This window comes from Alligator mississippiensis, chromosome 3 (genome assembly GCF_030867095.1).
Source record: "Alligator mississippiensis isolate rAllMis1 chromosome 3, rAllMis1, whole genome shotgun sequence".
In the NCBI taxonomy this organism is placed as follows: Eukaryota; Metazoa; Chordata; order Crocodylia; family Alligatoridae; genus Alligator; species Alligator mississippiensis.
In genome coordinates, this window is record NC_081826.1 from 222,297,622 (window position 1) to 222,318,591 (window position 20,970).

General features: G+C 38.4%; 1 protein-coding gene across 4 annotated transcripts in view; it reads right to left on the bottom strand.

Annotated features, from left to right (window-relative positions):
- Positions 1-3,140: 3,140 nt before the first annotated feature.
- The window catches only part of TNFAIP8 (TNF alpha induced protein 8), a 97,195-nt gene continuing 79,365 nt past the window's right edge, over positions 3,141-20,970 (bottom strand). For 3 of the 4 annotated variants that reach the window (XM_014608792.3, XM_014608791.3, XM_019478173.2), the window contains one exon: positions 3,141-6,306. In XM_014608792.3, coding sequence (XP_014464278.1) covers positions 5,741-6,306 — 566 coding nt within the window. In that variant the 3' untranslated portion in view covers positions 3,141-5,740. Of the gene's footprint in view, positions 6,307-9,131; positions 9,463-20,970 lie in introns of those variants that run through there. The other variant, XM_014608793.3, reaches the window with a different exon arrangement.

The following is a 20,970-nucleotide window of genomic DNA, read 5'->3' on the forward strand; positions in this document are numbered from 1 at the left end:
CCTCTTTCGTGGTTCCCAGTTGTTCCTCTCAACTAACCTATTTCCTTTCAAGCTACCATTACTTTTTCTCTCTTCTTTTGCAAAGTTCCACCCTAATGCCCATGCCTTCTCCCTCTAGTCACATTATCAAATGTTGTACTCTAAATCACCCTATTAAAAGTCCAAAATCATCCCGTCTCTCCAACTGTTTCTGTAAAAGAAACTACCTCTAAAGGGTTCCACAAGAATTCCTTCTTCTCAGCAAATAGCTATCTAGGTTAGATATTTCTTTAAATGTTTATCAGAATTTTATTTGACATGATATCCTTTTCCAACTTCCAAGTCAGGTAAATATGGATGGAGAGTTTTAAAAATCATCACTATTGTACCATCAAATAATTATAAGAAAAAGCTGACTTATTTTCTGAAAAGTTCTCCCAATATTAGCTTTGAAAATGGAAATCACAAAGTTAAAATTTTAAAAATCTATAGCACCACAAATGAAGAGATCACTTGAGAATGTTGTGATTAAACACTAGGAAATCTTGACTAGTGGTATGAACAGACCGATACAGTAATAGAAATAGCTCTACTAATGTATGGTTTGCAAAGGGATACTATCCCTGTATTCCTGTAGATATTGTGAAACTGTATCAAGGCCACAGTAAAATGTATGCTGTTTTGATTATACATCAGCACCAATGGATTACTTATTGGAGATTAGTACATTGGGGAAAAGAGATTTTTAAAAAGGGAGACGTTTACAGTGAATTAGACATAACTTCTGCTCTATTTTGTTTCCAAGCAAACAGTGACACCATATTTGGTAAATTTATTTTTTGATAGCAATTTCTCTTCTCCCAAAGTGACCAAAAAGAAGCTCCACTACCTTCTGTGCAACTTTGGCAAAGATGTCATGGAAATTATATGGGTAAATGTTAATAACATTTTGACCAATGCGTGTTTTTCTTTTATCTTTGAATATCAGGTAACCTGTCTAAATATTTCATGAACCTGTTGTACAAGTAGTTTTCTTTGTAACTAAAAGAAACATTCTAGCGTTTAGTTAATTTTCCAAGATGTTTCTATTAAAACGTGCAACTGAGTATCATATTTTCTTTGTAAAAGGGTCAGAGATAAAATTCAAAGCAAATGTTTAAATTACTGATAATATGAATACAGATTAAATGCAAAACTAGGTTATGTTAGGTTAGCAAATGTATCATGATGTAGATCATTCCACGAGATTTCTCATTACATAGCCACAAACAGGAAACTGATATTTGGACCCGATTGTTATTTAAAGAAAAAATAACAAACAAGAGAAGATAGCAATATTTTTCTCCTATTCACATTTTTTCCATAACTTAAAATGGCTACCACATTTTCTCACATATAACCCACACCTTCCCCCACTGCCCCCAGCTGGGTAAAATATGCAAGAAAAAGGGATCCCCACAAGGTCCAGAAATGTGTTGGGGGAGGGGAGGGCAGAGTGGTGGCAGCATTAATTATTAAGATCTGAGAGCCAAAGCAATTAATATTGCTACTGCTTCCTCCTCCCACTGCCAGCCCCAAATTTCTGTAGTTGTGGGGATCCTCTGTGCCCCCAACCCACAGACTGGACCAGGCCAGTGCATGAGTTGGTCTACTGCTGCGTCACAACCCTGGACCTGGCATGCTGCGTCCATGACTGTATACTAGTCCTGGGGCCCGTGGTGGGTCAGACGCAGCAAGCATTCCCAAATTCTGTGCGGTCTCAGGTGGTCACGGCCTATTGTGCTGCTCCAAACCCACCATGCTGGATTGGACCACAGGCACCATGCAGCATGTGGCAGCTGGGAAACCAGGCAGCCCCACTACTCAGATATTTACGCAAAGTAGGAACAATTTTTCTTCACAGTATCTTTTTAAAAAACCAGGCCATGTTATTTTCAGGGACAGTTTATATGTAAGAAAATGTGTCACTTTCCTTCCTGTGCAAAGTTTCCAGCATACCTCTGATGTCAATCAAATGTTTCACCCCTGGAATAAGAAATGATCCTGGTAGAGCTGTATGGAATTCCTCAGTCACCTTGCAGACCTTTTCATAGTCACATTATAATGATCAGTTTGTGCAGGCTACTGGAAGACAAATGAAGTCTTCCTGAAGCCAAAAAAAAAAAAAAAAAAAAAAAAGTGGCTGCTTCTGAGTTGGGGATTAAGCTCCAAAGGGTTTTTTAGGGGTAGGAATGGAGAACAACTAGCAATTTACTCTTCCCTTATTTCCTGGAACTTGTTTTCAGGATGCGAAGGAATCTCTCCATAAAAGATTTCATTTGGTGGTTTGTTGACAGAGCAACTACAGGAAGTACCCAAGATTGCTGCTGATAATTTTTATATACTTATGTATAGCAGAACCTGAAGGGAATTTAATATATTGGTCCTAGGAGACACCACTGACAAGGAAAAAAATGTTCGCTATTTATCTGCTTTTGTTTTTCTCTGTGTCTCTACATACACGTACAGACATCCAAATGTAATGATGGTTGATATCATTATATAAATCCTTATAAAGATTACATAAACTCATTTAGTATTAGCAGAAAATGTTAGTGACAACCGCTCTTTATCTTCTCCTTTTATGCAACTAAGATGATAATGATTTGGTGGATATTAAAACATTTTACTTAATGTTTATCACTTGCCTCATTTATCACTTGTCAACTTCCACAAAAAGTAATACATTTGGCTTTAAGAAGCACGCCACAAGTTATATCCGTTTTGGTAACATTTTGATTAATAAGCCAAAACTGTTAAGTACATTATGCATCTGCAACATGCAAGTACAGGACCATCCTTAAAACACCTACAGTAAAAGTAAATTATTTATGAAGATTCTCATTTTTACCATTACAGGGTTTGTGTCCTATATTTCTTCTATTAAAAACCGTAACGTTTTGCAAGTTTCACCACCCTTAGATATTTTATTTAATAAACAATGGACATTATCTTTCTTTCATCAGCAAGTTAAAACATGACAAAAAATACGACTTTAACTTGAGTTTCCAAACTGAGATAAGGGAAGAATACAGATTTTGAATAAATCTAGCACTTAATGTGCTGTGAGTTGATATATTTCTGAATGGCTATATTTAAAATATTTCACAGGGAAAAACACATAGTCTTCACCAAGCCATTAAGTCAATTTATTTTCAAACTCTGCTCATTATAAATAGTTTACACAGTAAAAATAAATGAACTATAAAGTTAGATAGCTCAGTGCATGTACCATTTCATAATCTCTACAAAATTAGACCTTTGGTGATCTGTGATCAAATTGTTTAAACTCATTTTCATGAAAGTCCCTTCTTTATAATTGTACAAGAATGCTAGTTATGCTTTTGCAGCCTGGAAGAACATGTCAAAGTTGCCAACTAGATGTGATATCTTATAGCTGTCAAACTTCTAGTATTCATCATCAGTTTAACCTATTTGAAGAAGCAAACATATTGCTAGATAATGGTTCAGGTTCACGGACTTTTGGACATTTCTTCCCCCTATAACAAAAGCATTTTTAAACCTATTTCTGCTCAAGGGAAACCTCAAAATTGAATAACCAGAATGTTTCACGTCCTGACTAAAGTCCACGCATAGAAGTTTGCATATCGAATGTATATAGTATGCCTGGCTCTAAAAAAACCCATCACATTCTCTTTGCAAGTAGACTTAAAATTAATTCAAAATGATGGCATTTGGAGCAGGAGTGGGTAAAACTAGCAATAGATATAGAGTCTCAAGGGCTACAAACAGACATTGCATGTCCCAAGGTAACCATTTTATTCTGGGACAAAGCGCAGTTGGTCAGATATCTGAATCTGTATACGTCAATCCCAGGATGTTTTTGTTCTGGGACAAACGCTGGCACAACTTGTCCAGGGACAAATGCAACATCTGTTTGTAGCCTAAGTCTACAAATATTGAACACAGGTTTCTAGATGTCACCAACTCTTCCCATTCTCCTTTCAGTAGACAGAAAGTTGGAGGGAAAAGAAAAAAAATGTAACTGCAAAGTTACAAAATAATTACTGTACAACATTACTGACCAGGTACAGTAACTTTATGTTATTGCATCATTAAACAAAAATGACCTACGATGGACAAAGTGCAATGTTAAAAATATTTGACACTAAGATTTCATCTGCTGGCAAAGAAGTTCTCCAGATGGTTGTGACCTCAACCCTTCATCACTGGCTCTTATGTAAAAGAAGCTGGCAGTCTAAATCCACAAATCCAGCCCCATCCCTCAAAAAAAAAACCCACCCATATTTGACAGACTTCTTTAAAAAAAGAAAAAAAAAAATCAGAGTACAGTGATAGAATTAATGTGAAGACTGAATTGTTCTTCCATTCTAGAAAAAACTAGAAATAATAGGGAGGTCATATATGAAAGATTGTTCTGGTCTACCCATTGTCTCGCACTTTCTTTCTATAATTTAATATATAACAGAATAAAACATGCACAAAGTGTAGAGTGCAAATCTTCTTTGGTTTACTCATGAAACAAAAGACATAGCAAACAGCAACATTTTGGCAATTAAATAAACCACAAAGTTCTTCACAGGCTTCCTAAAAAACTCTTCGGGTGTTTGAAATGCAATAGCTGTATGTTTTGAAGCACATTACTGTGTCTGAAAAGTCATTTTTTCCAGGGGGTGGGGTGAAGGAGAGGGAGCTAGATACAAATCTTTCACTTAAGCTACTGTATTAAAAATGACATTTCTCTATTATTTAAATAGCATGTATCCCAACAAAATACCATAAACTCACTCACTTCTGCTTTTATATTCACTGTACACATAGCAAATTGGTTTGAAATTTCTTTCTTTTTCAGATGTTTGTTTCCTGAATTCACATTACTATATACAGAATCCTATACACTGACTCTTATGGTTTCAGAAGAGACTGGAGATTTAGTGGCAAGACCCTCCAGGGTATTAATTAACTGCATAACTAATTTACTGTATTGTAATTCAGCTTTCAACTAGAGACTTAGTTTTCAAAATAAAATGATATATATTACAGGTATTTTCTAGGGACTACGTTTTCCTAGTCAGGCTATTTTACTGTAATTTACTGTTCCCAAAATGATCAAAGCTTAAAAGGCACCAGAGGTGATCTGTAAGGGTCACTTGCCAGGTTTTCAAATATAATTTTTTTTTGTAATCACTAAACTGCATATTAACAAAACAGCTCAAACTCCACATCACTGTTATGAAAACTGTAAAACTGAATTCTTCAAAAAAGCAGCACTAGAAAGCTGTGATCTATGCAAATACATAGAGCACATGTGAATATAAAATGAATCGACTATATATTTTATATGTAAATTAAAGACATTACATGGTGTACCATCACCATACTAGTCTGTTACAAAAAATGGCCTTCTGATGATTTAATATGTTCTCAACACACAGAAACCATAACTCGTATCATATGATAACACATTATTTCATTTTAAGTCTTCCTCTTCAGTTCTGTTCTTTAACCTTTTCTCCAGCTGTTTTCTTAGGCAAAGCACAATAAAGCAGTATCATTTGAAGTCTTTGTTCTAGATGGACTAGGAATAGCAGAGGCTGGCTCATAATAAGGATTCAATTTGGTAAAGACCTTTTTGAAACATCTGTCATACTTAAGTAACTACTTTTGTGCTTCCCTTATTCCTTCATAAATCAGCCACATTCCATCAACTAATAATAACAGTCAACCTTAATGCAAGTACTTATATGTTCCCTTCATCAAGCATTTTATTGACACCATCACAGAGTTTTTGCAAGTGGAGTTTATAAGGTCCGAAAGGATTGTACAAGGCAGCCAAGAATTCACAATCAGAGAAGTGATCAAACACATTGTCGACACGTCCATGTGATTTTACAGTCAGGTGGCGCTGGATGATTTGATGAAGTAGATCTCTACAGTCATTCAACAGTTTGGACAAGAAATTTCTGTCAAAGGTATAATCCACTTGATGGAAACTGACCACTGTTTTGGCCAGTTGATGAACCTTTTTCTTGAACTTTTCCATCAGTGCTATTTCATCCTGGTTAAACTGGTTATTCCTATAGAGAATTGCTAACTTGATGACTGTTTTAATGAGATTTTTAATGATCTTCTCTGCATCCTTCTTGTTTTGAATGTATTCCCTTGTGACCCTGTAGAGCTCATCCAAAACATCACTGCTGGTATCATCTATCAAGGTAGTTGCTATTGATTTAGACACCATTTTGCCAAGAATCTTCTTCTGGGCCTGAATGGCCAAGCTTTTGGAATTGAAGACATCTGTGGCCACTAAAAGCAAACAGAAAACAATCAGATTACCACAAGCATGTTACGGACAGTTTACAGAAGAATATTTTTCCACTCATGTCCACTGTTTTGTTTGTTGCAGTTTCCATTAAAAACAATAAAATCAATCGCAAATAGTTATGTGAAAACTACCATTTCAGTTACTGGTACTTCATGTGCACCTTGCCTTCTTAGTTGTGGGTTTTTACAGGAAAAAAGCTGAAAAGAGAAAAACTTTGCCAAAATGAACTGATATAAAACGTCCTGGCATATATAACAAAAGCACTGTTTTCAGAGAGTTTTCATCTAAAACAAATGAAGCTGCTTAAATTCTCTGTGTAGCTCACAACTTTGATTCAGTTTTCAGAATTTTTATGAAAGCTGAAATCAGCTGCTTTGACAGCATCGTTTTATTATTTTTAAATGGAAGCAACCAAGCAAAAGGAACTGAACAATCAAGCAACCAGGACTATCCCAGATATCATGATAACTACAATTATTATTCAATTAGCACAGAAGAGGTGAGCTATACAGTTAGAAAGCTATACAGTTAAAATATACAGAACTATACAGTTAAAATATACTTTACAAATTCATTGAATTCAGTTCCACTAGCTATATTTTATTCCCTTGCCAGCACAAGATACTGGTGTTGCGGGTATGTAATCTGATGATGCTCCAGTTGTGTTAGCCCTATTTTTTGCCTGACACACCAGTAGACCACAGTGGAGTTGACTCAGGATTGGTAGAGTGCCCCAGAAATCCACTGTTCATATGGAATGCTTTAGTGGTTGTTTATATTGACACAGAAGAGCACAAATCTTCCCAAATGTCACAAATGATTTGTTTATGCCTTCCTGAAATGTGATCCCACATTATAAAAATATTGGCAAACTTTGCTGCAGCTTTGTAAGAAACACCGGGGATGTTTTTTGACACCAAACTATTCATAAAACTGCTGTTTGCCTTCTCATTTTAAGTCAAGCTTAGAGTGGGCAAACAGATGTTAAAACACAACTCTAAAAATCTTCTGGATCAAAATTTGAGTTTAACAGCACCTTTTCTTTAGTGTCAGGCAGTCTGAAAGGCAATCTTTCACCTACTTACATTCATTTTACATATGGAAGGTTTTCTTTGCAAACATAAGGGCTGGATTTTTTTTTTTTTTTAAATGAAAGCATAGATTCTACAGGTGCCAATGGGTAAGGTCATGCATATGAACAAACAAGTTTCCTACTAGCTGTTTATGTTTGGGCAAGTGAATTCGTCAAGTCTTATAGGTATTGCCCGCATATATAAAGGGTGTTTGTTTAAATCGACAGCCGTTAAGCCATAAAACTGTATTTTTCCTTGCACAGCATCTTTGAGAAACTCATTAACAGGACCTCATTCTAGGATCTGGACAGCTTCCAAGGAGGTTCACATCTTGAACAACCTTCATCTAACCTCAGACCATTTTCACTTACTTTAAATCTTAGATCATTTGAGTACTTCTTTTTAAATAGCAAGTTCTCACTAGATGAGAACACTGAAATATAAAGAGCCTATTGTTAACCATTATAGGACCACTAATCAAGATCACAAGACAGACATGTTTTTAACCACATGAAGCTAATGATGATAGCTAGCTCATTTGGGAACTGAAAAAAATACGTGTCTCAGAAAGATATCCATTGTTTCAATTTAATACCAAAACTAATACTAGTTGAATAAAATATACTTTAATTCATCAAGTATCAGTAGCCCAATGTTTAGGATTAACAAAGATTTATTTTTGTCATGTACACTTCAGCTGCATTTGAGGTTGCATACATTTGTCACTGCACCAGAAAAAAAATACAGCTCTAACTTTAAATGTTTCATAAATGATCCTTTATCTCCTTCTCATAACAGCTAGAATGTTGATTGTGCCTCCATGACATCATTCCAGTGGCCTATTAGGCAACAGGTCTCTATCAATGCCTTCCCTCTGACATTACACAAAGTTATACAGATTTTTATAGAAGCCACTACTGTTTCAAAGACTACCTTTTCACAATCTCTTTGGGAGCAAAAAAATGGAAGCAAAAGATTTAATTTTTATTTTTTTGATTTTTACAATGCTAAAAAGGACAATTATACTCAGGTCCTTTGGGTTATCCTGCCGCAATTTAAAGTACATCTCAAACAACATAGTACTGCAATCACAATTATAGAAAAACACTCAAATTTGCCGCAAACAATTTCCTATTATAACCACCCATGCGTGAGCTCTATTAAAGCTTAAAAAATATACACAAATATTTAAAACGTGTTTTTACTTTTCTAGTACCTTAAGTAGTCAGAAGTCATGACTTAACCATCAACAAAGTAGTTAAACAGAGTTCAACAAGTAACTGATAGTATTAGCAAAATAAAATTCCTGACTTGCATAGCTACATCAGGCTCTTAAAAGCAATCCTAAACCATCCTTAACAGCAATCCAAAAAAATATTCAAGTTTTGCAGCTGTGACGCATACACTATACCTACCTTAGTATTATTAAAGTCCAAGTCAACTCTCCTTTTTCTGCTATTGCACATGTTTTGATCAGTTTGTCAGAGCAACAGCTTCATATCCCAGCTTTACATAAAGTTTAAAAAAGACATTCTAAAATCCAAATGGACTTTAATCATAGACATTTCTTTTTATCTTCTCTATCTCTACCAGAAAAAATCAATTTTGCAAGCAGTTACTTAAAGAGAACTATGTTTAAGCACTCAGTTTTAAGGGCTCCTTGAACAGGAGTCCATCTTCAAAGTAAACATACAAAGCTTTGCTTGGAAAAAAAAAGTTAAAAGTATACTTACTCTTCGTCAACGAGCAGAACTACAGTTGTTAATGTAGTGATACCAATCAAGTTTCATGTAGACACACAAAGTACATAAGGCAAAGACTAGCCTGGGTACCTGGTATGTTAAACTGAATCCAGTACACACTATATCATGGTAACCCGCTACACTTCCTAAACTGACAGACTGATACAGATTTAAAGATTTTTCCTTCTGACACTACAGAAGAAGAGTATTTTTGCAAAAGCAGTTTCTCAGGTACTTCTCTCTTCAGCCCCAGTCACTCCATTTCACTTGGCATGTTCAAGTGCAAAAACTGCACTGCAGTAGTTTCACTTCCTTGAAAGAAAAAACTTAAAGGAAATTGCATTGCTGAGCAAGCAGTGTAACCTGAATAACCGTTACTGGTAACTGACAATTGAAATGATGAACAGAAATAGAGAAAGAAGGTCAAAGTAACTCAAAAGGGCATGCTCATTGTTCAGAAGAGATTCAACACCATAACTAGGAAGCACGTTTTTATTTCTAATATTATGGGAGCCTCTATGACCAACTTACTTCACTGTTCATCAGTTTAGAGGATCTTATTGGTCATATGCCTAATTTAAAAGCTTTAACTAATGCCTTAAATACAGTACCTAAATTCACACTCGGGCCCTAATTAAAGAATTTTTTTTAATACAGATGTTGATCCTCTGTACCCACCATTCACTCCCAGTAGTCATTTGTGGATGAACAGCACTTCTTGAGAGTCAGAACATAATTTTGGCAGCTTCCAACACAATGCATTAAACTGACATGTAATCACATAATTCTGTGATGACTCCAAGTTACAGAAATCTCAGGGACTGAATCTATCCTACACCATTTTAATCACTTTTGAAACTTTTTTCTTATATTTCTTCCTCCCCTATATTTCTTTTTAGGACTTGGTTTTAAGTTTTATTTCCTGTATGGTACATAATTTAGGTCTAGAATGATAAGCATTTATAATAAAGTGCCCCATTGCCACAGTTATACTATCTGGAGGAGCTCAGCCTTGAGATCCCTTCATTATAGGAAGGCAGTCAGTATTAAAGATTCTGTGAGGAATCTTTTAAGTCAATATCTGAAATCACCAGGGCTTATATCAGCATTCTGTAATATCTTTTAAGTTTACTTGGTTTTTAGAGGGGGAGCTGCCAATTGATGGGGGCAAATGTCTCCTGGCAATCCGTGTTTTGCGTAGGTTGCTAGTAAATTTGTTGCTAGATCTGGAACTGAGATGGAAACGGAATGGATTCTACAGCTGGAGTTTGCTTTCTTCCTTTGCATGGAAGACGCTTCCCCCATCTCCTACAGCAGTATGCTTATTACCTAATTTCCTATTTATGAACTCTGGTCAAACTAAAAATGAACTTAAAAAAGAATGGATTGTAGAGGTCCACATTTGAAAACTTCCAGATATGAATACCTCTAAGCTCTGCAGATGAAATGTGAAAGCTAGAGTTGAACTTATCTAGCTTGGTCTCCAATTCAAGTCTATGTTTTTTTCCAATAGGTTGGGTTAATCAACTCTTGTCCTTCTACACAGAATAGATTTGACTGTCAAGCTGTTAACAAGGATGACATCAAACAAACATTTTCAATAATTAGAAACCCAGCAACATACTAGAATGAAAAAAAAAAAAAAAGATTTCTTTGTTTTAATTAAAATTCTGAAAGAGAACAGGTTATCAGCACCTAAAGACTATTTGTATCACTGTTCATAAATCTAACTCTCAAAAAGCAGAATTTTTTCAGTAACAGTAAGCAGAAGAAAAGGATTGTCAAAAGCTAAGTAAGGGGTGGCTGAACATTGCATTTATATGCTGAAAGAATACATCATATCATCATTTTGCGAATGTGGCAACTGATTTCCTGTCTGTCTTCCTGCATGGACAAGTATGTTTGCCGCAGCACTGCTGTGGTGTTAGCAGCTGATACATAAGATAAGAACCTTAGATTCTTAGTAAGGCTGACTTGTGTAATGAGAGACAGGGCCGTACCCTGGAAGAGCAATTCCTTGAAAACAAGTAGGACTGACAACATTATTCCTTCCATGTGTTCGTGCATCAGAAGTCAGGTCCCCACAACATTATGAGATTCTTGAAAATTAACACTTGCCAGTTTCTAGAACTTCATTTTTTTCTTTTTAAGCTTCTAGGGCTCACATTAAACCCCCCCCCATAAAAGTTAAAAGCTTCCTTAAAAAAAGGAAAACCGAGGTTTGTGTCCAATCACATGACTCTAGCAAGGTAAAGACTACCAGATATCATGAAACATGACAAAGCTGTAAGAACTGTTATTGCTGCACAAGTAACTTCTGAAATATTGGAACAACGTTCAGAACAGGCAACACCACAGTCATATTCTGGGTATTGGCAAAGCCCCGTCACATGTATGTGCGTATCGATCATAATGATTAGATGCAACAATTAGAGGTAATGAAGTGACTACAAACTCCTCAAGCATAAATAAGGCCTACCAAAGTTTGAAACTGCCACCGTGACTTTGAGCTTCTTTCTAATCAGATTGTGACTTAATGGATCACATTTTTTAAGACTCTTGATCTTTTTACAAAAGATGGTGTTTTGATTCTAATCTGCACCAAGTGCTATACAGCTTATCTTGGTTGGGGGCTTATATAAAATTTCACCCTTTTTAAAAAGACAAATAGCATAAAAAAATCTCCAAAGGCCAGATAAAAAGACATTACTCTTTTACCAGTGTAAGTGATCAGAAACCTGTCTATACCTGTAACAGAACAGAAGTTTGGCGCACACAGACTGGTTTAAAAATGGCGGAACCCGATCTAAGATTTGCCGCCTCCTTCCCCCCACCAAAGGGCAAATGTTTGTTCTGTTCACTACCGAACTAAACTACAATGCATACATAGTTTCATAGTAGCTACGGTCAGGAGGGACCTGAACAGATCATCTAGCCTGACCCCCTACCACAGGCAGGAATGAATGCTGGGTTCACAAGACCCCAGACAGGTGATCATCCAACCTCCTCTTGAATTTGCCCAAGGTAGGGGTGAGGCCCACTTCCCTGAGAAGTTGGTTCCAGATTTTGGCCACCCTAACTGTAAAATATTGCCAAAAAGTGCGTAACTCAGACTGATTCCACCTTGGACTGTTTGAATGTCTGCATCTAGCCACAGTGTCACAGAGCAGTCTCTATACCCAAGCCATGGCCCTCAGAACTTTTGCTGCTTCCTCATATTTTCAGCTGTTTTTGAAGGGCACCAAGACAAAGAAAAGCCAGCTTATTTCATTTAATAAGGAACTGATACTACAGAGGACAGGAAACAGAATTAACCCTTGTGGGTCATACCCAGCACTGCTACTACAGCTATTGGGCAGAAAAGGGTCTGACTGGCAGCTAAACAGTTTATCTAATAAAAGAGAGGAGAGGACCACATCTTTTATGCATTTGAGAGAGAGGGGGACCAAAGAGCAAAGTATGCCCAGGAGAAGAAATAAATACAATAAACATGTAGGCAATAAGAAATGAAGAACAAGGTTAGATAGCAGGACTTCTCTCAAAATACAGACATCTTACAGGAAATAAAAGCCTGCTTTACATACTTTTCTGATAAAACATTTCTGTAGAAACAATCTGTAGTTCCCAAGAGGTATGTTTAGTGGCTGCAGGAGACCATACAGTGCACACAAAAATTACAATATTTAAATATAATCTGAATTGACAGATTTTATGGCCAAAAGGAATGAAATAGTGTGATCATCTAGCATCACCTTTTGCATAATGCAGGCAGTGGAACTTCCCTCGATTAATTCCTACCTCGCATCCAACAGGTGTGGTGGAATTACAGCAGCGGTTCTCAACCTTTCAGGACTTGAGGCACCCTTCCACCACTTTTCTGAATTGAGCAGCATCTCATTTCAAAAATGAATTTATTTATTACAGTCCTTATCTTCTTGCAAGGGTCCTGCTGAAAAGACTCCAAGAGAGTCAGACCCTGAGAGCCACTGCTGGTTGAAAACTGGATGCTCCACAATTGACATGTCTTTCACACGGTGTTTATTGAAAGAAAAAAGCCGTGAACAACAGGTACCTCTCTATGTAGCATTCGTTGACTTACAAAAGGCCTTCGACACAGTTAGCAGGAATGGCATCTACAAGATCCTGTCAAAAATTGGCTGTCCACAAAAGGTGCTCTCCCTATTCAAGGAGTTCCATGAGAGAATGAAAGCAACCATCCAGTATGAAAACAAAACATCTTCCAAGTTTAACATTGATATTAGCACGAAGCAAGGCTGTGTTTTAGTGCCTACCAGCTTTGGCATCTTCTCTATCCTTCTCAGGTATGCTTTTGGAAACTATCAACGTGGCTATCAACTAACTGAATTGAGGATGGATAGCAGCTTGTTCAACAAATCCATAGAAAATTAGGGTTGATAGAGACCTCAGGAGGCCAATTCAATTCCCTGCTCAAAGCAGGACTATCCCCAACTAGATCATCCCAGCCAAAGTTTTGTCTAGCAAGGATGGAACTTCCACCACCTCTCTGGGTAACCTGTTCCAGTGTTTTACTACCCTCCTAGTGAGAAAAAAAAAGTCTTCCTAATATCTAACCTAAACTTCCCTGGCTGCAACTTGAGACCATTGCTCCTTGTTCTGTCATCTGCCACCACTGAGAACAGTCTAACTCCATCCTCTTTTGAACCCCCATTCAGGTAGGTGAAGGCTAGTAAATTCCCCTTCACTCTCGTCTTCTCTAGACTAAATAAATCCAGTTCCCCTGGCTTGTCCTCATGTCATGTCCCCAGCCCCCACACTATTTTGATTGCTGTCCACTGGACTCTCTCTAATTTGTCCACATCTTTTCTGTAGTGGGGGGTCCAAAACTGAACACAGTATTCCAGATGTGGCTTTGCCAGTGCTGAATAGAGGAGAATAATCACTTCCATTGACCTACTGGTAACACACCTACCAATGCAGCCCAGTATGCCGTTAGCCTTCTTGGTGACAAGGGCACACTGCTGGCTCATATTCAGCTTATTGTCCATTGGAACCCCCAGGTCTTTTTCTGCAGAGCTGCTGCCCAGCCAGTCTCCCCCCAGCCTGTACTGGTGCATGGGATTGTTCCTTCCTAAGTGCAGGACTTTGCACTTGTCCTTGTTTAACCTCATAAGATTCCTTTTGGCTGAATCCTCCAATTTGTCTAGGTCACTCTGAATCCTAACTCTACCCTCCAGCATATCTACTACTCCCCACACCTTGATGTCATCTGTAAACTTGCTGAGGGTGCACTATATGCCATCTTCCAGGTTGCTGATGAAGACATTGAACAAAACCATCCCCAGGACTGACCCCTGGGGCACCCTGCTTGATACCAGCTACCAACTAGATATTGAACCATTGATTACTACTCTCCGAGCCCGATACTCCAGCCAGTTTTCTATCCACCTGCAGTTCATTCGTCCAGCCTATCCTTCCTTAGCTTGCCTGTGAAGATATTGTGGGAGACTGCATCAAAAACCCTGCTAAAATCAAGGTACACCACATCCACTGGTCTCCCCGTATCCACAGAGCCAGTCCTCTCATCATAGAATGCAATCAGGTTGGTCAGGCATGACTTGATCCTGGTGAATCCATGCTGACTGTTCCTAATCCCTCCAAGTGCTTAGAAATGAATTTCTTGAGGATAATTTTCCATGAATTTTGCAGGGACTGAGGTGAGGCTGACTGGCCTGTAGTTCCCTGGATCCTCCTTTTTCCCTTTCTTAAATATGGACACCATGTTTACCCTTTTCCAATCATCTGGGACCTCTCCTGATCGCCATGAGTTTTCAAAGATGCTGGCCATTGGCTCTGCAATCACATCAGCCAACTCTCTCAATGTCCTTGGGTGCATCCCATCTGGCCCCATGGACTTGTACACATCCAGCTTTTCTAATTAGTCCCTAACCTGTTCTTTCACCATTGAAGGCTGCTCACCTCCTTCCCAAACTGTGCTGTCTGGTGCCATAGTGTTAACTGGGAGCTGACCTTGCTTATGAAGACTGAGGCAAAGAAGGCTGTCATATTGAATGAAATAGTTTGAATGTTTGTAAAGGTTGCCCATTAGCCAGTTTCAGGAAGAAGATAAGATTTATCTCCTTATCTAGTTCATTGTTTTGGGACTACGTGCAAAAGATCCTGATTTCGCTTAAAGTCTTAATTTAAATTTCATCTTTTAGAAATCTTTTACAAAGAGAGCAAATATCCTGAATTCCAAGAGATCAAACCCTGAGGCCTTTTGACCAGGTTGGTAAGAAAAGGGCATTTGCAGTGATATGGAAGTTTCCCAAAGGTAATTTAAAATGTTCAACAGAGGTAAAAGAATCTGTTGAGTAAGATCCGAGCCCAAATTTGGGAGCAACCATATATTGAGTAGGAGGAGCCCGCTGACGGCAACTCGCTCAATAAAAACGGTAACTTGCTGTCCCAATTTGGAGGTGACTATACTTGTAAAACAATGAAGGAAAAATCGCAAGTATAGCCCGGTTCAGACTGATCACCTGAAACTACCCTCTCCGTGAACACGAATCTCTTAGTTCACGCTGAAGCCGCGGAGCACCTGAAAAGGACTGAAGGAAGGGGACTTAGTCCTATCACTGCTGAGGCCAGCCTATTGAATTGTATTGCTGAGCCCATTTCATTGAACCGTACTACTGAGGCCAACCCATTGAATCGTACTACTGAGGAATGAAACCATATTTTGGTATTTGGCTTCTTGGAATTCTAGGATTGTAAGTATATTATGAAAATAATAGTACTGATTCAAATTCAACTTTTAGTTGTAATTGTAGTTGTTTTTGTAACACTAATTCTTATAGTATTGTTTGGGAAGGAAGTGCATTCGGAGCATTGTTTCTGATATATGTAATTATTGTGTTTTTAATGTTTGTGGTGTTTCTTAAAGCTAAGCAGTGTTATATACGTAGCAAAGAGTTTTAATTTATACAACACAATTTTATTTTAAGTGTGTAATCATTGTGAAATCGTGCAATCAGTTAACTACTCCCCCAGCCAGTGCATCAAAACGAATCAGTAAATTGTGTGGGATTTTCTCTATTCCATAACCCACTAGACACAAAGGCATTGAGCATTTTAGTCTTTTCTGCATCCTCTGTCACAAGGTTGCCTCCCCCACTCAGTAAGGGACCCACACTTTCCCTGATCCTCCTCTTGCTACCAACATACTTACAGAAACGCTTCTTGTTACCCTTCACAGCCCTTGCTAGCTGCAACTCCAATTGCATCTTGGCTTTCCCGACTTCATTCCTGCATGCCTGAACAATACTCTTATACTTCTCCCTAGTTGTTTGTCCAAGTTTCCACTTATAAGCTTCCTTTTTGTGATTTAATTTACTGATTTAGTTTACATCAGACTATTTCAGAGCAAAAGGCATGTCACCCAGCTCACTATTCGGGATCTGCTCTTCGCGGATAATGCCGCATTCATTTTCAACTCACCTGATGAATTGCAAATCATGATGAACAAGTTCTCTGATGAATGCACCAACTTTGGCATGGCAAATCGGTATCAAGAAAACAGCTGTCATATTGCAGGGCATCAACAACCCACCTAAAATCTACATCAATAATGAAGTTCTGGACAGCGTAGATCACTTCTGCTATTTCTGTTCAACTCTTACCAGCTCACTTAGTCTTGATAGAGAACTTGGTGCAAGAACTGGCAAAGCTTTTATCATCTTTGGCAAACTTGCCTCATGTGTCTAGAACAACAAGCTGCTAACCCTGAACACAAAGCTGTCCATCTATCAGGCTTGTGTCCTCAGTACCCTCCTTTATGGCTGTGAAAACTGGGTCCCATACTGCAAGCAGGAGTGGGGATTGAACAGCTTCCACCTTTGCTGTCTTAGAAAAATCCTTGAAGTCACTTGGGACCAATTGATCACCAACAACGAGATACTTGAGAGGACCAGCTTACAGCCTATGCTGGACGCTCACAAGCTTTGCTAGGTAGGACATGTGGAATGCATGCTCAAGGTCATCTGTTAAAGGCTGGGCTTTATGGCCAACTCAAGAACTGCCCGCGACTCAGTAGAAGGCCAAAGCTCCGATACAGCGACAAGGTCAAGCTAGGTCTCAAGAAATTCAGCATTCCCAGTGACAACTGGGAGAACCTTGCCCACAACTACTCAGTCTGAAGAAGCTGGGTCAAAGCTGGTGCAGTCACTGTGGAGAACCATCAGAAAGCCTAAGCTGAGGCCCGCAGGCAAGCCAGGAAGCAGAGTATGCATCAACCTCCATCTCCCGAGCAGACCTATAGCCACTGTGGAAAGGCTTGTCACTCGTGCACGGGGCTCTTCTCCAACACCACTGCCAAGCACCACTGACTGACTGACTTTTTTGTCACGTTTCCTTTCATCTGTCAAGATGATGGATGGCTATATCTAATTGCACAAGGGCCAGGCAATGGGAGCGGAGGGAGCAGGCGGCTAGCGAGAGCCTGAGTCTGCCCTTAGCTGTTTATCTCCTCTCACTGCCTGGGGTACCCTTCAAAAGACCCCATGGCACCCCAGAATACCCCACCCCAATAGCCTGATTGAGAATCAATGAATAACAGCATCTCTTTAAAAAATACATCCAATTCTGCTGTAAAAATATTAAAAAAATGGGACATCCCCGGCAAACTATCTTTAAACAAGCTTGCTTATTTCCCATCACAAACTCTTAGGAAGGGGCAGTGGCAGGAATCTCTTCTTTTCCCAAAAGGCGATTGGTCCTTGTAAGAATGGACTCAAGTGAAGTATAATTTACAAAAATGAGATAGGCAGGGGATAGGTAGAGAGAAAGTCATCAGAACTACAGTGAGGGTAATATAGCCCTCCTCATCTCCTGCCCCGCACCCCCCTTTTTCAGGACTGCATAGAAAAAGTGCAGTGGGCAATACAGGGGTGTTTCTTCTCCAATTCACAGCTTCAGTTCAAAAGTCTAAGATCTGCCAGCAGCCAAGGCAAGTCATTTCCTAGGTGGAACAAGCAAGTCTGAACAAAACCTAGGAAGAATCAGCTGCTCCACTATATTATACCAAAAAGAAGTGTGTGGACAAGAGTATACAGTGGGGACAGCAGTAAAGGATGCTGTTCCTGATAAAAAAAAGGGATGCCATTCCATCTGTAAAGTTTTCATGGTCTTTGAGAAACGGCCACGCGAACAAGTTATTCTGGTTTTACATGCCTGTGCTTTTCACACACATCCCTTGTATCATACTGTACATGCTATAGCTAGTTAAGAGATACAAAAAGCCTTCTTAAAAATATGCCCATTTCTCCTAGAAGCATGGTTCCTTCAAACACAGTGCAACCTTGACAAAAAAAAAATAGGTTGCAATAATTGTAATGTTTCCTCTCTGCCTATGACTACTGATGCTGCAGACCCACATTAGAAAAATGTTTTGTGAATTTTAAGACTAGAGAAGTTGACAATCACATAGAATAAATAGGGTGCCTAATTTAACCTGGAATTTCACTCCTTAGCCACCATTTGTTTCCCTAACATGAATGCAGTGACAGATGCTGCAGCATTAACATGGATTCCCATACATTTCAGATGTTTCCCATTCCATTATCTTTCATTTGGAATGAAAGATATCTTTCCATTATCTTCCATTATCTGCCATTCCTTCATCTAGGCAGCTGACAGGTTCTTCTCTTCCCTAGATCCGTGTACACAAATATGTGTTTAGCAGAAGCCCGCACAGGTGTCAGTCACACTAGTGCGAGAGAAAAAATGTTCTGTTGGAAATGTATGCATCTTTGTTTATTTCTACAAAACAAACACAGCCCAGATATTCATCATTTATCCAGTCTCAACCCCATATCTAGTAAACAGCAGCACAACAGTGGGATCCCTGAAAAAAGCAAGAAGCAAATAAGACAGTATTTACTCCAAGTACACCTTTCCCATTACAGTCAAATAGGTTATCAAATAATTGCTGAATGACTTCTTTTGGAGGTGGTGATACTTTATGTATATTAATAGTCTTCACCATGGAACATCATGGGCAAAACAGAGGACTAGGTAAGGGTACAGGAGACAGAAAAGATGATATGAGGGAAGCTTGAGCAAAAATGTAGGGAGCAAGGGAAACTAAAAGACTAGGGCAGGGATGGAGGCACACAGTTATGAAGAGCCTCAAATGTGAGGAGAAATGTGAACCAAAGAAAAAGGGCAGAGGCCATGCAAAAGCTAAATATTATGGGACAGAAGGACCGTGGAGAAAGAAGAAAAAGCAAATGCTTGCTGTAATTTGAATTGCTTGATGACAGCAGATACAAAAGTGAGAGTAAAGCATAACACAGAGAAAGTATTGTTGCAAGAACAGATTAATAGCTTGGCAGTCAAAACATAGAAGAGACATTTGAAGATGATGTCAAGAAAGGGGCAGCAGAATATGCCAAAATGTCTGTGAGGACAGCAGGCAAAGAGTAAAAAATGACATCAAAATGACTAGAAAATAGATACGATTAAAAAAATTTGCTCTTAAAGTGACTTTGAAGACATCTAACATCGGTTCTATTTCAAGCTCTATTCATTTGCCCATGGCAATCTGTACACCTACATATTTCTATCAGTATCACTTCTTTCATTCTTCCTTCAAGAAACCCCCCCTGAAAAGTCCTCACCCAATCCATAAAGAGTTCAAGCTGCTGTATGCCATGCCCTTTTCACTGTGTGTGTTCTGACTTGGCATTGCTACTGTTCAACCTCCCAGTCACGCAATCAATGTCTGCAAGTATTTCCTCTCCCCTATTCCCTCACTCCCTGCCATCAATACAAAACATGTCTGCCAAAATCCTCCTACCCAAATACACTCATTTCATTACTCCTTGCACAACTTTTTCATTGGCTCTTGTTTCCCTCTGGCTTGTTTTATTCCCAGGCCCTTCTGATTCGAAAACAATCAAGACGGCTGTTAAATTGTCCAAAAATATATATACCTCCCCCCCCCCCCAAAACACTGGACTAAAAAAAAAACAAAAAACCAAACCTCTGAAAACGTTTGCGTTAAAAAATTTCCCAATTAAATTGCATTCTCTGTCCTAACCCTCCTATTAACATTAAAAAAACACCACTGATTATTGCTTTTGCTTAAAAAAACAAAAAGAAGGTCTTCAGGATTGGACTCTGCTCTTATTTATGCTAGCATAATTCTGTGTGGATTTACTGGAGATACCAAACAGGTATGAGAGGAAAGTAAATCCAAAATATTTTTAGTGATCTGATCATCTGTGAAATTAGATCTTGTTGTTAAATAGCTTTTGTACAACTCTGTAGCTTCCCTTTATGTCAAGAAACAGTTTTATTTGGTTCCAGAATCATAATAATAAATGATATATAATAATAAGAGTAAAATATCCCATTACTTTTAACCTTTACACACACATTTACTATCTGAAAATTGCATCCATACCCTGAGTAAGCAATTATATTTTATTGTTTAAGAAACCGAGTCATTTACTGTGCAAGTTTAAGTGGATGTTGAGTGCTACAGAGATCACAGGCCTAGCCACTTTACTTTTCATTGGTATACCTTATTTATGATCAAGCATGAAGCAGGGATTTGGCCAAAGAAGGCTGCTTCAATCTGAGATTATAAAGGGCTATGGTGGAAAAGGAGACATGGGAAGAAATCACTTTACAATGGAAAAGGTCAAGCCCTCCTCCACCAATGACAATACACCCTACTGATATAAATTTCAAATGAGTTAAATGACATTTTTGCAGTGTCTAAAGAAAAGCAGCTTGCCAGTTCTTTGACTGATCATGATGTTGTTTATTACAACACAAATTTAGT